This window comes from Prionailurus viverrinus, chromosome D2, assembly GCF_022837055.1.
Source record: "Prionailurus viverrinus isolate Anna chromosome D2, UM_Priviv_1.0, whole genome shotgun sequence".
In the NCBI taxonomy this organism is placed as follows: domain Eukaryota; kingdom Metazoa; phylum Chordata; class Mammalia; order Carnivora; family Felidae; genus Prionailurus; species Prionailurus viverrinus.
This window is the reverse complement of record NC_062571.1, coordinates 53048154-53065434: the sequence shown is the minus strand read 5'-3', so window position 1 is coordinate 53065434 and position 17281 is coordinate 53048154. Positions and strand designations below refer to the sequence as shown.

General features: G+C 40.2%; 1 protein-coding gene across 8 annotated transcripts in view; it reads left to right on the top strand.

Moving 5' to 3' along the window:
* The window catches only part of CPEB3 (cytoplasmic polyadenylation element binding protein 3), a 196195-nt gene that overhangs the window by 18468 nt on the left and 160446 nt on the right, over positions 1 to 17281 (top strand). For 6 of the 8 annotated variants that reach the window (XM_047825971.1, XM_047825974.1, XM_047825973.1 and 3 more), the window contains 2 exons: positions 15464 to 15577; positions 15801 to 16816. In XM_047825971.1, coding sequence (XP_047681927.1) covers positions 15812 to 16816 — 1005 coding nt within the window. In that variant the 5' untranslated portion in view covers positions 15464 to 15577; positions 15801 to 15811. The remainder of the gene's footprint in view (positions 1 to 15463; positions 15578 to 15800; positions 16817 to 17281) is intronic. The other 2 variants (XM_047825969.1, XM_047825970.1) reach the window with 1 other exon arrangement.

Sequence of the window (17281 nt, the reverse complement as noted above, 5' to 3'; positions counted from 1 at the left end):
TATAACCTAGGGTAAGTTACTTGGACTTCTCAGAGTCTCAGTATCTTCACCTGTGAAATGGAGATAATGAAGGTACATAACCTCTTAGGGTTGTGTGCAGTTTCTCATCATGTAAACAAAGTACATGGCAAGGCAAATAGATGTGCCTAATATTTGTTTTTGTTATCTCCCAGGGCCAGGCACCTAACAAGTGGTAATTCTGGTATCTAAATTTAGATAATTGGATTTCATATCCAATGTCCTTTCCATACACGACCTCCCATAATATTAATAATGTTGATTCCCTGCCACTGTGATGATGTACAATCCATTAACATTAGGGCAGATGGTCCAATTTGTTTTTTCAGAAGTGATGGGAGATCCATCTATAGTATCCCTCTTGGTACAGTTGGCACACTTATCTGATTCTCAGTTTCCTCAGTGAGAGAACAGTTATGGCCTTAGGACAGGGCTACACCAAAAAGCTCTAGATTTTGGTTCAGCTGTTTGCAGCAAAGTGCTGAAGATACTAGTCTGACCACATGAGAAGTCAGCCTGTATTAACTGAACCAAAGGGAGACTTGTAGTGTAGTTGAAAAAGCATGCACCGGGGCGCCTGGGTGGCGCAGTCGGTTAAGCGTCCGACTTCAGCCAGGTCATGATCTCGCGGTTCGTGAGTTCGAGCCCCGCGTCAGGCTCTGGGCTGATGGCTCGGAGCCTGGGGCCTGTTTCAGATTCTGTGTCTCCCTCTCTCTCTGCCCCTCCCCCGTTCATGCTCTGTCTCTCTCTGTCCCAAAAATAAATAAACGTTGAAAAAAAAATTAAAAAAAAAAAAAAAAGAAAAAAAAAAGAAAAAGCATGCACCTAGTGAGTTGGAAGACTTGAATTCTAATCTTAGATCCACTACTTATTAACTATATCTTGAAACGTCTTTGAGCCTGAGTTTCCACATCTCTGTTTTGTATTTTTTCTAGCTTTATTTAGGTGTAATGGACATCTACATGTTTAAAGTGGGGATTCCAACAGTTATCCTTGGGGCTGTCACCTGGTCATACAGTCCCTTTATGGAAATTAGGAAAAGGTGCCTCTTCTTCCAAGCAGATGCAGCTTTACATTAAGGTTCATGAGCTGAGTGAGCAGAACATATACTAGATTTCATTCTCCACTAGCCTTCTGGTGCATTGCACAATGAGGGACCTCTGCTGTCTCTCCACTGCACAGGGCCGTTAACATCAAGTGAGATAATAAAGGTGAGGAAGCTTGGTAAAGTGTAATCCTGTCTGTCAATGTAAGGCAAATACTACTTGGTTTCAAATATTAGGACCCAAGGGTTACCTGGGTAGATATACTGAGCATTGCCCTTCCCTTTGTTTCGATGATCCCTCTGATCACTAACTTGTACAGCACCTATAAATTACTGGCTTTTAAAGCAGAGATTATGGCAAAGAAAGGCTTTCTACATCATTTTCAGGCCTAGACCGGTCTTGCTCTTGAGATCCCTGAAGACTAAAATCAGGTTTTTTTGATGATCCATTCTCTTGAAGACAGGCTGTTTTTAGAACACCCTAGAGTGGGACTGGGTCTTGCCCATGGGTGGAATTTGGAATCCTTTGGTTAGAGCTTATCTCTGGTTTTCAGGCAAAGGTCATTGTATAAAAGGCTTGTATCAATGGGAGAAAGAAAAGTTGCTGAGCCACAATTTGCCCTCTTTTCACAGCTTTGAAGCCCAAGCTGTGTTCTGGGCTCTGTGGATCAAATAGGACAAGAGGATCTGCTTTTATGAGTCACTAACAAAGAGACAGCTTTAGAGTCAGACAAACCTGAAATTAGGTACTAGATCTGACATTTACTAGTTTTACAACCTTGGGCAGGTAAATCACCTTTCTAAGTTTCCATTTGTCATCTGGAATTAGGGATAGTAACAGTATTTATCTCATGGTTTTTTTACGTGGATTAAATGAACTAATACGTGGAACGCACTTAGCATTTTGTCTAGCACACAGTATGTGTTCCATAAATGTTAGCTTTTATTACTGAGCTCCCTGCAAAATACCAGACTTTGCCATGCCTTCCCCCAAGAAGCCTAGGGTTCAAGTTGGGGATTAATATAATTATACCAGAAAAGATAAATAGAAATACAAAGCAACAAATGTGTGATACCATAGGAACTGATGTTAGGAACTGGTGTTTGAACGAGGCTGTGCAAAAAGGTGAGATTAAGATAAGTAGAAAGGATGAGGAGGGCATTCCATATGGGATCGGTAACAGGTAACAACAGCAAGCTTCAGGACACTGAGTAGACCAACTTGCCTGGAGAAGTGGGGATAATGCTATCTGAGAACATAGGTTGGGATTAGAAGAAGAGAATCCTAAATATAGGGTAAGTGTTTGACTCTTGTTCTATAGATAATGATGAGTGACATGACGAACCTTGTGCATGAAAATGTCTAGCAGGTGTCTGGAAAGCTCTTGGGAAAGTGCTCAGAGCCAAAGCTAAAACTTTGGGGATAGAAGTTGAAACTATGGAAGCCAGCTCCTTGAGAGGTGCCTGTTGATTACAATTTAATGAGGGTGGCTTTTGAAAAGCATTTAAAGTGAGATGGTGAATCTGTCAGATTTGAAGACAACTTAAAACATTAATGGGGGTAGGGTTTGCTTCTCTGAAGTCTTCTGAAAGAACATGTGGTCTGTCAGAAAAATTTCTTAAAATGGAAATTTGAAATATAAAATATAGTTATTATAGGGAGAGAAAAATGACCTGTATAAAACTTAACCGTATTTCCTGAAATGTTTTCAGAGGGTTCTTATGACTGAGTAACCATGACAAGAGTAGGAAAATGAATAAGCTCTAGTTGACTAGAGGGAGGGATGTTGTATCAAATCAGTTTATAAAGGGAGATGACATTGTGGTGAGGGGACTCAATTTGCAGTTCAGTAAAATCTAAAAATAGTGTGGGATACTTTTTTTTATTTTAATATAGTTGACACACAATGCTACATTAGTTTCAGGTGTACAACATAGTGATTGGACAAGTTTATACATGGCGCTGTGCTCACCACAAGTGTAGCCACCATCTGTCACCATACAGGCTACTACAGTACTATTAACCATATTCTTTATGCTGTGCCTTTTATTCTTTATTCCTGTGACTTTTACTTTATGCCTTTATTCATTCCATAACTGGAAGCTTGTACCTCCTACTCCTCTTCACCCATTTTGTGGGGCACATCTCTTAAGAGTACAAATTTAGTTATTCCATAAGTTCACAAATTTTTTCTTTAAGATTTTATTTTTAAGTAATCTCTACACCCAACACAGGGCTTGAGCTTACAACCCCAGGATCAAGAGTCACATGCTTTACTGACTGAGACAGTCAGGTGCCCCAAGTTCACAAATTTTTTTTAAAAAAAAAATTTTTTTTTTCAACGTTTATTTATTTTTGGGACAGAGAGAGACAGAGCATGAACGGGGGAGGGGCAGAGAGAGAGGGAGACACAGAATTGGAAACAGGCTCCAGGCTCTGAGCCATCAGCCCAGAGCCCGATGTGGGGCTCGAACTCACGGACCGTGAGATCGTGACCTGGCTGAAGTCGGACGCTTAACCGACGGCGCCACCCAGGCGCCCCCCAAGTTCACAAATTTTTGATGCATAAAACTTTTTATATAAAAATACGTAGGCCACTGTGCATTATTTAGACCTAAGATGAATACAGATACATAATATATATATGAATATTAAAATTTTTTTAATGTTTATTCATTTTTGAGAGAATGACAGAGTGCAACTGGGGAAGGGGCAGAGAGGGGGAGACACAGAATCTGAAGCAGGCTCCAGGCTCCGAGCTGTCAGCACAGAGCCCAACGCAGGGTTTGAACTCACGAACCATGAAATCATGATCTGAGCCAAAGTCAGATGCTCAACCAACTGAGCCACCCAGGCACCCCTTTAAATTGAGGTATAACTGACATAGAACATTATATTAGTTTCAGGTGTACAAAATAATCAGTATTTGTACATGTTGCAAAATGATCACGATAATAAGTTAACATCCATTACCACACATCATTATAATTTTTTTTCTTATGATGAAAACTTAAAAAGATTTTTTTAATGTTTATTTATTATTGAGAGACAGAGCATGAGCATGGGAGGGACAGAGAGAAGGGAAGACAGAATATAAAGCAGGCTCCAGGCTCTGAGCTGTCAGCACAGAGCCTGATGTGGGGCTTGAACTCACAAACTGCAAGATCATGACCTGAGCCAAAGTCAGATGCTCAACCGACTGAACCACTCAGGTGCCCCATCTTATGATGAAAACTTTTAAGGTCTACTCTCTTAGCAACTTTCAAATATGCAATGTAGTATTATTAACTATAGTCACCATGTTGTACATTACATCCTTAGGACTCATTTTGTAACTGGAAATTTGTACTTTTTTGTCCACCTTCATGAATATTCAGTTTTAAAATAAAATTAATTACAATTGAAGTCTAGAAACGTAGGAAATATAGATGAAGGCTGTTGATGTTTCTTTTTCTTTAATGGAATACATGTGCATACACATTGGCATGACATTTGAAATGGAATCTCCAGGTAATAATCATGGGCTCTAAGTATACAGACTTATATGTAATATTTCCTTATCACATGAAGGTATGATGACGAATGACAAAATATTGAATATACTGGGATGCTGAAAGAGAATTTTATTTGGCATATCAAAAGAATAGAAACTTCCACATTAGGTTATTATCAGAACAGTAACTATATTCTTTGTTATATACACTAATCATGCACTGTTTTCATATTAGAACTTAATTTCTGTAGGAACCATAAACTTCAACTTTTTAAAAATAATTTGTTAATATGTATCAAAAGCCTTAATGTTCTGCCTTTCAAACAAGTAATTTTTTCTTTAGAAATATGGCTTAATGTAACAATTTGAAAAATAGTGAAAATTTGTAAGCAAACTAAATGTCCTGTAATAGGAGAAAGAGTAAATTAATTCCACCAAATTTTAGTATGGAGTATCTTCATTAAATGTTATAATGTCATCAAACCTAGTGTTTTTGAAATACTTTTAATGGCAAGAGAATTTCTCTTCACCTAATGTTAAATAAGTGCTTTCAGCCTCTGTAGATTGAGCTAAAAGAACTTTGTTCTTTGATTTGGTCAACAAACTTTTATCTAATAAACTTTTATTTTATCTCTAAGTTTTAGGCCCAGTGCCTGGCTTACAAAGATGAATAGAGTCCTGATCTTGAATCTTTTCTAGGAAGGATAGATGTACAAATAAATAATTATACTAAAGCATGAAGAATATTTTAATAGAGGTATGTTTGTATTATGGAGGGATATAAAGGAGGGAATGGGCAATTCTCACATGGCAAGGGAAAGCCTCAAAGAGGTTTGAACTGGGTTCTTTTGGGTGAGTAAGAGTTGGTTATCAAGAGGTAGAAAGGTATTTCAGGCAGAAGGAATATGTGCAGAGGCATTATGGTAGAAGAGCTTGGTCCGTGCAGGGACCTGTAGTAGTTAGGTATGGCTGGGAAGAAGAGTAGAAGAGTTAAGTTTGTATTTTATCCTCTTGGCAGGGGGAAAGTAAAGAATTTTAGGAAGGGGCATACCATAATAAAATTGTATTTGAGTGATTAATTGGGCTTTAGTGTGGAGGCCACATTGGAAAGGGTACTAGATGAGAGACATTAGGGTAATACTGCCATAGTTCAGGTGTAGTGTTAAACTGGCTGCGAATGAAGAGGAGGGGATGTCAGGCAGAAATTTAGGAGGCCAAAGTAATAGGTTTTAGTGACCAATTGGACTTGTCCCTCAGTGAGTGAGAAGAGAAAGACAAAACCATGTCCAAATTACTACCTTCAGTGACTAGATGGTTCGTGGTCCCATTAAGTAGGAGAAAGATAAGTAAACCAGGAATAAAGGCAAAGGCGCGTGTGAGAAGAGGTGCTGCAGGATCCTGAGATAGAGAAGTTGTTAAATAGTTGTTTGGAACTTAGCAAAAAGATTTCATCTGAAAACCTGGATAGCAGTGAACTCCTGTTTCCCAGTTCATGAATATAACATTGTCCAGGGAGAGTGTAGAATTAGGAGAACCCTGAGGGAAGATCTATCTAGTATCCAAGAGACAGAAGAAACTTAAGAACTGAAGAACCAGGAAAGCAGTGTCTTCAAAGAAAACAGAACAGTCTGGAGTTAGTTTGCTACTGCTGTGTAACAAATTCCCTCAAGCTTAATGTCTTAACACAAGCTTATTTATGACTTACGGTTCTAGGGATCAGAAATCTGATGCAGCATGAATGGGTCCTCTGTTTAGGTTGTCAAATCTGCTTTCAAGCTCATTCTTGTTGGCAGAATTACAGTTACAGGACTAAGGTTCCTGTTGTCCTTCTGGCCTGGAATCTTGAAAGGCCATCTTAGAATTCGGCTTATAAGTGTTTTATGAAGGATGAATGCCAAATAAAATAAGAATTGAGCAGTGTCAATTGGTCATTGGTAAGTTTAGTAAGATCAGTAGCACGAGCACTTTTTAGCAGGATGGTAGGGGCAGAAGCCACATGCAGTTAAGTTTGGGAATCAACTGGAAATGAAAGCATAGCTGGGATATAGGGGCTTCTTTCAAACACCCTGTCGTGAATGGGATGGAGAATGTTGGGAATAATAAACTAATGAACTAGGTCTCAAGGAAACTAGAAGGAATAAGCTCTAGACTACAGGTGGAGTGATTAATTGTGGACCTGTAGGGGAACTCAGCTTCCTCTGAAATAGAAGGAAAGGAAGTATGGAGGGGACTACAGATAAGTTTGTGAAGGGGGTGGGGGGAGGGTCTTGGTGCGAAACAGCTGAGAAATTGAGGGCATTACTGTCTAATGGCCTCAGTTTTCTCTTACAAGTTCAATAAAAAAAAGCAGGTGAAGTTCTGGAATTGCTACTTTGTAGCTAGGAGGCCTTTCATAAAATTGTTGATGAATGCATGAACCAAAAGCTAATGGAGAGGCAAGAAACATAAAGAACTCCAGGTGCTCTCCAGATTGCCCACCAAACCACATCTGGCTCACCAGGCTCCCTTTTTGCTCCCTTTTCTCTTGTTATGTTCTCAAACTTAGTCTGAGCTAGAATTGCTTAATAGATCCTCACTCAGAGGATGTGGATTTCCTGCTTATAAATTGCCTTGGGCTTTAACAATCTTGAAATCTTTCTAGGTTACCTAGAGGATATCTAATTTACCATAGTTGACCAAAATTACTTTTCCCTCCTTAGGTTGCGAGGTATTTGAAGTCAAGGGACTTTGGATTTTTTCATCTTTGCGTGTAGCACCTGTAGGGACAGTCCTGGCATGTAGGGAGTCCCCCATTTATTTCTCTAGCTCCATGACCTAGACTTAAGGCTCCCCTTTTTATTTGGCCATATTGTGCTATTTTTTTCTCTTTAACTTAGAGAAGATAGTAAAACTTTACAAGTATATATGTAAATTTTAGAAATTTAATGGAAATATAACAAAAATACAGAAAAGTGCATATATTATAAATGTCCAGTTTTCTGAATTTTCAAAATAAATACACCTGTGTAACAGCATCCAGTTCAAGAAAACAGTATATCACCAGCATCTCTGCAGTCCTTTTTATGTCTTCTACCAATCATTATTTCTCTGCAGAGGTAACTACTATGGTGACTTCTAATCCATAAATTAGTTTTTAAAATTCTTTTTATTTATTTATTAAAAAATTTTTTTTTAATGTTTATTTATTTTTGAGAGAGAGCGCCGGTGCAAGTTGGGGAGGGGCAGAGAGAGACTGAGACTCAGAATCTGAAGCAGGCTCCAGGCTCTGAGGTGTCAGCACAGAGCCTGATGTGATACGGGGCTGGAACTCATATGAGTCATGAGATCATGACCTGAACCAAAGTCGGACACTCAACCAACTGAGCCACCCAGGTACCCCCATAAATTAGTTTTTTTTAGAACTTTATATAAATCAAATCATATGGTATGTACTTTGCCCTGTTAGGCTTCTTTCACTCAGCATTGTATGCATGCAGTTCATCTGTGTTCTATGGAATTAGAGTCTATTCATTATCTTTGCCTTATGATATTCCATTATATGAATCTATATATAGATTCACTTATCCATTTGATTGTGGATGGATATTTGGGTTGTCTCCAGGTATGGGTTATTTCTGATTGATGCTGCTTTGAACATGTCTTTTGGTGAACATAGGTTTGCATTTCTAATGGCTATATATCCAGAGGCAGAATTGCTAGGTTTTAAGGTATGTGAATGTTTGCTTTAGTAGATCCTGCTAAATAGTTTTACAATGTGGTTGTATAGCTATACTAAATTATACTTCTGCCAGCAGTGTTTGAGTTGCTCCCACATCTGTGCTAAGGTATGGCATTATCTGCCTTTTCCAATTTTAGCATTTCTGGTTTTATTTTGTATTTCTTTGATGATTAGTGAGGTAATCATGTACTTTTTTCATATACTTTCTTTGAACATTTGAATGTCTTTTGTTGAAGTCGCTTGTCTTTTTCTTTGAGATGTTTACTATTAATTTGTAAGGGTCCTTTATATATTCTAAGTCTTTTGTTGAAAAATATACATATTGCATATATTTCTCTCCTTCCAAGAGTTTTCACTCTAATTCTGTCCTTGGTAAACAGATGTTCTTAATTTAATTTGTTTAGTTTATTAAATTTTTCCTTTATGGTTATTGGTTTTGTGACCTGTTAAAATTGTTGCCTACTCCAACCTCATGAAAATATTCTCCTATGTTCTTTTAAAGGCTTTGTTGTTTACCTTTTACGTTTAGGCCTACAATCCATCTGGAAATGATTTTTGTGTATGGTGTGGCAAGGGTGAAAGTCTTTTTTTTTTTTTCCATATGGATATTCAGTTGACTCCAATATCCTTTATTGAAAAAAAACATCCTTTCAAACTGCAGTGTTACTGTTTTCATAAATCTGGTGACCATACATATGTGGATCTGTTTCTGGACTTTTTATTTTATTCCGTGTGTCTTTTGCTTATCCTTGTGCCAATAACCGTAGCCTAATTACTATAGCTTCATAATAAGTCTTGATATCTAGTAGTGTAAGTCCTCTAGGTATATTATTTTTGCCATCTAGATTGTTTTGGCATTCTTGGCCCTTTGGACATTATTGTAACTTTAATCCAACAAATATTTTTTAAAAATTTTAATGTTTTTATTTATTTTTGAGAGAGAGACCGAGCGTGAGCAGGGGAGGGGCAGACACACACACACACACACACACACACACACACACACACACACAGAATCCAAAGCAGGCTCCAGACTTTGAGCTGTCAGCGGGGCTGACAGAGCCTGATGTGGGGCTTGAATTCATGAACTGCAAGATCATGACCTGAGCCAAAGTTGGATGCTTAACGGAATGAACCACCCAGTCATCCCAATCTAACAAATATTTACTGAATATCTATTTACTATGTGCTAGGCACAGTGATAGATGTTGGGAATATAGCTGTCAATAGGATAAGCCTGGTTCTTTTGTTATAGTTGGGAAAGCCACTCACAGAGTGAGATGAAAAAATGGCCTAGGGGGGTGCCTGGCTGGCTCAGTTGGTTGAGCGTCCGACTTCGGCTCAGGTCATGATCTCGCAGTTCCTGAGTTTGAGCCCCGCATCGGGCTCTGTGCTGACAGCTCAGAGCCTGGAGCCTGCTTCAGATTCTGTGTCTCCCTCTCTCTCTGCCCCTCCCCTGCTCGCACTCTGTCTCTCTCAAAAATAAATAAAAAATTTAAAATATTTAAAAAAAGCTGGCCTAGGGTAGGGGCGCCTGGGTGACTCCATTGGTTAAGCGTCCTACTTTGGCTCAGGTCATCATTACACGGTTCATGGGTTCGAGCCCTGGGTTGAGCTCAGTGCTGACAGCTCAGAGCCTGGAGCCTGTTTCATATTCTGTCTGTCTGTCTGTCTGTCTGTCTCTCTCTCTCTCTCTCTCTCTGCCCCTCACCAACTGGCACTCTGTCTCTAAACATTAAAATAATTTAAAAAGAAAAAAAATGGCCTAGACCCTGAGAAACTCAGTATTTAAAGTCAGTTAACAAAGAAGATTGAGAGCTAGTGAGAGAGAGCACGGATATGCTAGAGGGCACATAACCCTACATGTGAGAAAACCAAGGACGGCATGAAGGAAGCAAAGGGAAGGTATATCCAGCAATTATGGTCAGTTATGTCAGTGTTACTGCAAGATCAAGCAAGATAAAGACTGACAAAACATCCACTGGATTTAGCTCTGAGTACTATTGAGAACTTAATGAAGCAGTTTCTGTGGAGAGGTGAGGTGTGTGTCTTTATTAGACTGTAAACTTTTAGATGGGAACAAAGTTTCCTGTTCAATTAGAGCTGAATGAATGTTATTTCATGATGATAATCAAATGATCTGCATGCTCCTCATGATGAAAAAGTAATTGCTGTTCTAAATGGAGAATAATTTAATACTTACTCAAATCTTGGTTGTTTTAGATAAGCAAAAACTATATTTCATCCATCCATCCATCCGTTCATTTATTTATTCATCCATTCATTCTGCAAACGTCTTTGGAGCAACCACCAATTACCCAGGACTCACATGTACTACATTGAGTACAGATGTGAGTAGTGTAGGAATGGAAGAAAGCTTAGAAAGATGTATTTGATCCATGTATATCTCAATGAGTTAACTCTGCAATCTCTCTTTTGACAGCCTTCCATGACCATTCAAAGCGATAAATGGTTAAGCATTGTGATCTGAAGACAAAATTTTAGACAGTGCTTTCTTTCTGGTTAAATAAAACACAGGATTTCAGTAGGGAAGGTCTTTTTTCTTGTTGGGGCTCCTTCTATAATTTATTATTTGTTTGGTATTTATTTACACTTTGGCATTTTTGTTTGAGTCCTTTTCTTTTTAGATTTGAATGCTTATTTTAGGAAAGGAAGAGCAGGAATTACTTCATTTTCAAATATAATACAATTACATTTTAGTGTGGGCAGTGCTAATTACTGATTGCCATTTATTGAGGGTCAGGGGCCAAAGTTTATTTTTCTTTATTGTGTGAATTATTATTAGACCTTCACTTGTGGTCAGGTGGATTAATAAATGCCCAAGTAAACCACTTTCAAGCACACCTGAATAACTTAAGAATTTCTATCAATAGGGGCACCTGAGTGGCTCAGTTGGTTAAGCATCCAACTTCGGCTCAGGTCATAATCTCATGGTTTGTGGGTTTGAGTCCACCATCGCGCTCTGCTCTGGCAGTGTGGAGCCTGCTTGGAATTCTCTTTCTCTCTCTCTCTCTCTCTCTCTCTCTCTCTCTCTGCCCCTCCCCCACTTGCACTCTCTCTAAATAAATAAACTTGAAAAAAATAATTACTACCTATAAAATCTTGACATTAATAATTTTAAAGTATTTTTTTAAAATAAGTCTTCATAACAATTTTATGAGGGAACTTTCTTTTACTTAATTGAAGTACTTGAAAACATAGAAGTTTGGTAGGTTAGGGAAGTCTTCAGGAATAAGATTAACCTTGAGTGATCCTGACAGACTCTGGAATGCAAATGATAAGTACAGCATGTTGGCATAAGTAAGGCTTTCTTTAGGAGAGTAGAGGAATAGAAAAAATGGGGAATATAAAATAAGTTCACGGTAGGAATAAGAAGGCCATTTAGTTCTTTTAAAAAGACTTTTCACAGGTTGATTCACAATAATTTTTTTCCTCTTAAATTGTTTTGTTTTTTTCCTTAGAAATAACTAGAAACAAAGACCACTAATGCTACAAATTGGTAGTCTCTGGTAATACTATAATTCTAATTGGTGAAGAAAGGAAATAGAGAATTAAGACAGTTTGAAATGATGCTTAATATTTTTAGTTCCAAGTTCAATCAGTATAGTCATCAACTGACATTTACTCTGAACCCCTTGGGTGAATGGCATTGAACCAAATCCCAAAGAAATAATATCTTCTGCCTACGTGAGCAAACTGGTAGTTGAACTATTGCTCTCAGAAGCTATGGATAATAAGAGTTGATGTTAATATGCTGTGAGATTCCAGCCTTGGAGTCATAAGGCTAAGATAGAAAAAATATACCCCCCCCCCAAAAAAAATCTCGATTTGAAAAATAGAAACTGTATTTACTTTTTGTTTTGAATAAAGAAGTCACTGCCCTATGCAATGAAACACTAAATTTCAAATTATTTTTTAAAATTTCACCAAATATTGTCTTAGCTTAAAAGAGTTGAATTTTATTTGATTGATCATTGTATGAATAATGCAAAGTAAACTTTCATTTTGACAAGTAAAATAACGAGGTGAGTTGATTCAGAGCATGTCAAGTAGAACCGTAAGTGATTTATGCCTTCATTGAAAACTCAAATACAAAGAAATCTTGGTGGATGTCAAAAATTTGTGACTGAAACCTATTTTTACCTGATCTCCATGGTTAATATCACATTTATAAAGGTATTTTCCATTCTATAATATTAAAATGTTTCTTTTTAAGGATGGTCAGATTTTAAGCATTTATCTTTTCCTAGTAGTCTCCCCTTCCCTTGCCCTCTCCATCCCAATCTCTTTTCTTCGGATAGGGTTCCTATTGCTGGCTACCCAGTCATCACCATGCTAATACCATTTAAGGTAGCTCTGATGGGTTCATTTATTTTGAGTCCTTCAATTCAGTTTCTCTTTTAACCTGGCTTCCTAAATCAAATTGACAAACCAATTTATTTTTCTCCCTTTTCATTTCAACAATTTGAGATTCAGATTGGTAGGAAAATATAACGTAATCCGAGCACAACCTCTTCCCCTTGGAATCAGTATTTTCGAGGCTTCCTCCTTTCCTTGGCGGAACGTGCTTAAGTCAGGCAGAGTACCTAGTGAAGGACTTCAGCCCCCACAGTTCCCTGTGCGCGCATGCCCTCTCCTCTTACAGTTGTCAAAGTGCTTTTGCCAGAGCGGTCACATAATCAACCTGAAAGAAGAAAATAAATACTGTACACTTTTTAATTTTATCGATCCTTAAAAACTGGACACTCAAAGGTAACTGCTACTAAGAATTTGTTACTTGAGATTGGGTGATTGCATGTGAAGGAAGATCTATTGTGTGTGTGGTGGGGGGAGGGGAAGGAGGTATCTATTTCTCGGACTTTGCTGTAAATAAGAAAAAAGAAAAAAAGAAACACACCCAAACAAACTATACGAGCAGTTGCCGAGAAACACTGTATGTTAACTTTGTAAATGTTATCTTAATCTATTGCTTTCCTTTTGTTTAAAAGCGTCTTATTTATTAAAGATGGGTCTTGACCTTGACAGAATGAATTTATGCAGAAAGTGAAATTTATATCTTTAAGGAGTGTTGCGACGAGAAATGGGTGTTCCTGGTATGTGGTATGATAAAAAAATTTTTAATTCAATAAATATATTAATTGTATATTATAAAATATTCTGAGTCCAGCTTACTTTTTTAGCTTTTTTGCTATATAGTACAGCATTAATTTTTCTATCAAGAGCATGTAGTTTAAACTGAAGGCATTACAGAAAGCATCAATACAAGCATCAGAAAAGCTGAATATTAAAATTATAATCAAATGCATATTTCAGCCATGATGATATGGCTATTGTAAAGACGATTCTAGCCCACTGGAAGCAACTCAGACCCCAGATTATAATGGTTTACTGCAGCACTGCTTAAACCAAGTCTGAAAATGTCTTTCTATGTCCATTTTCTTTGGCAGCGGTAGAACTTTGTGCTGTTGTGAATCCAAGCTTTGCTTGCCTCTTTGTGTGATATTTTACAATACAGATCAAAGCCATTGTTTTAGACCAAGGGACCTGAGAAACATAAAATCAATCTTAGGTAGGTTTTATTGGTAGTAGCTGACAATTTGTGAGGTATATTGGGCTGGGTTTTTATGGGGGGGGGGGTTGAAGGGGAGGAAAGAGTAGAGAGTAAGGTGGCTATGAAGCATTTCCTTCAGCCCACTATTTTTTGTCTGTGTATGAAACTTTAAAATGAATGAGTAACCATTTTAAAGATAGTTTTTTAAGAAAATAGAACTTTTAATTCCATTTCTTGATGTGAATCTTTTGCTTAATGGCTAACAGTGGTGGCATCTCCATTTTCCAATACATTTATTTTATAACATTTATCATGAGGATGTCCAAAGGCAGAGCTTCTGTGTATATCTGAATGTCCTTTCACAAGTGTTCTGAGAAAGATGCTTCCCAAGTATCTGAGTTAATTAAGTAACTGCATTATATATATTAATAACTTTGTTGCAATTATACTGAATCATCATCTAAAAATAATTGTATGTTTGGTCATTTGCTTCTTTAACATCTCTAAATATTTGTTTTCAGAGTCTCAGCACTTAATATTCATATATTTAAAACACTTAATATGTTCTAAAGGACAAACTAACTCAGTGATAACTATGTGTATGGAAATCTCCTGATTTTGAGTGATTACTATTTTCATCCTTGAATGGGAAAACAGGCTGTATGGCAGAGGTGAATATAGTCCTTCTATGAGAGATGGAAAATACCATACACTCCTTATATGGCTAAATGAAGCAGTGATGGCAATGCACTATAATTACAACGTATGAGAATTTGGGACTTTGTACTATGCTATTTTTAACGCTTTTGCTAGCATAATTCAGGGTCTTCAAACCATAATCTTTCATTGCTAATACCGGTGATAAGAGAATGGATTCTAAATTTGCCAAAGTCTTGTGACCAAGGCAGCATCAGGAGGATTCAAAAATGAAAATCTGGCAACCTCATAAGTATCTTGACTTTCTACTTAAATCTCAGGGGGATTTTTTTTAAAGCTCCGCCCCTACCCCATCTCACTGTCAGTCTGTCTCTATCTCTCTCTCTGTGACCTCAAACCCAACCAGAACATTTCTCCACTCTGCACAGAAATTCTCAGGCTCCTGTTGAGACCTGAACCACTGAGAAGCCAAGAAATTTCTTGTGTGACAGAATTGGAGACAAGAAGATTGGAGAATAAGCAGAAAAACTCCAATCCTTGGAGTAACACGAAGCAAACACAAACGTTTCAGTAGATTTTTTTTTTTTTTTTTTTTTACCTCTTTTAAAACGGTGGTTTTTTATGTCTCCTAACAAAATGGAGTAGCTGCAGCTACTGGGAGGCCGGAGAATGATTGTGCAGCTGAATCCTCCTCCTAACAAATGCCAAGGATTTCCTCCCTCGCGGTTCGCTGCTGCTAAATCAAACAATTATCAACGCAAGAAGCCAGTTTGCTAATCAAGAGGGATAAGACTGCTGTTTCTTTAAAGTGCGGAGCAGGGAAGGGGGAAGAAAGGGTCGTGTGCGGTGTCTTTTTAACCTTGCTGAAGGACGCAGCAGTATTTATTGACGTATGCAAATAACTGGGGGAGGGTGGTGCTTGGGAAAAAACAGGAACCAGAATCAGTTTCTCATTGCAGGGTGAACGCTCTGAGTTCCGGTGAAGGGAAAAGAGACGTGGCGAAATTGCTGTCTTTCTGTCTTATAAGCACATCTCTCACTAATACAGAAAAGGAACCAAGACATCAGAAAGGGTGAAGACGCTCTCACAGTATTTTTAGAGACCTTGCACGAGCCACCCCCCCCGCCCCCATTCCCAGCCCGACCTGTTCTTCTAAATGGGAGATTATGGATTTGCATTGCAATTGGCTAGTAGCGGTGGCACTGGATTTTCGCAAGTAAAACACCCGCCCGCTTTAGCGAGGGGCATTAACGATCACATTAACAATAACGCGTCTCTCTTTTTTCCCGTTTCAGCTGCGCAAACCATGCAGGATGATTTACTGATGGACAAAAGCAAAACCCAGCCCCAGCCCCAGCAGCAGCGGCAGCAGCAGCAGCAGCAGCAGCCCCAGCCCGACCCCAGCGCAGCCGAAGCCCCGTCCACGCCCCTCTCCTCAGAGACCCCCAAGCCGGAGGACAGTAGCGCAGTGCCGGCCCTCAGTCCCGCCGCGGCCCCGCCGGCCCCCAACGGTCCTGACAAGATGCAGATGGAATCGCCGCTCCTGCCGGGCTTGAGTTTCCACCAGCCCCCTCAGCAGCCGCCGCCGCCGCAGGAGCCCGCGGCGCCGGGCGCGTCGCTGTCGCCGTCCTTCGGCAGCACCTGGTCCACGGGCACCACGAACGCGGTGGAGGACAGCTTCTTCCAGGGGATCACCCCAGTCAACGGGACCATGCTCTTCCAGAACTTCCCGCACCACGTCAACCCAGTCTTCGGAGGCACTTTCTCTCCGCAGATCGGCCTGGCGCAGACCCAGCACCACCAGCAGCCGCCGCCGCCGGCGCCGCAGCCCGCGCAACCCGCGCAGCCCCCGCAGGCACAACCCCCGCAGCAGCGCCGCTCGCCCGCCAGCCCCAGCCAGGCGCCCTACACGCAGAGGAGTGCTGCCGCGGCGTACGGCCACCAGCCCATCATGACCAGCAAGCCGTCCTCGTCCTCGGCTGCAGTAGCCGCCGCGGCCGCAGCCGCCGCTTCGTCCGCCTCGTCCAGCTGGAACACGCACCAGAGTGTGAACGCCGCCTGGAGCGCGCCATCCAACCCGTGGGGCGGCCTGCCGGCTGGCCGGGACCCTCGCCGGGCGGTCGGCGTGGGCGTGGGCGTGGGTGTCGGGGTGCCCTCACCGCTCAACCCCATCTCGCCGCTCAAAAAGCCCTTCTCCAGCAATGTGATCGCGCCGCCCAAGTTCCCCCGCGCGGCCCCGCTCACCTCCAAGTCCTGGATGGAGGATAACGCTTTCCGGACGGATAATGGTAACAATCTGTTGCCATTTCAGGTAATGCTCCATTGCACCTGCACACACCTTCTACCCCGCTTCTTTGCCCCTTCTTCCCTGCCATTTAATCGTCCACTGATTTTTGTTCTTTAAAAGAAGGCATCGATGTCCAGCTCCCTTCTCCCCTTCCAAAGCCTCCATTTCACCGGGGCTGTTCTAGTTCCGGGGACAAGGGTGGGGGAACATTGTGACTGCTTGAGGAATCCTATTTAAGCGCCCTGATAAGATAGAAAAGGGCCTTTTTCTTTTGGTTTATTTTTTCCTTCACCGTGCGTGTGCCTCTTATTTTGACCTTATTTTACAAGTAAAGGTGCAAGGTGCTGGCATGGTCCCAGGATGAGTAGACTGAGATTCCTGTCATTTTAAGTAGCTACACATTTCAGGTTATGCAACCTGGGTTCAGAGTGCCGCCTGAAAGCCATCCACTCCTAAACTACCCTGGGCCTACTCTTAAAGAGGTTAACA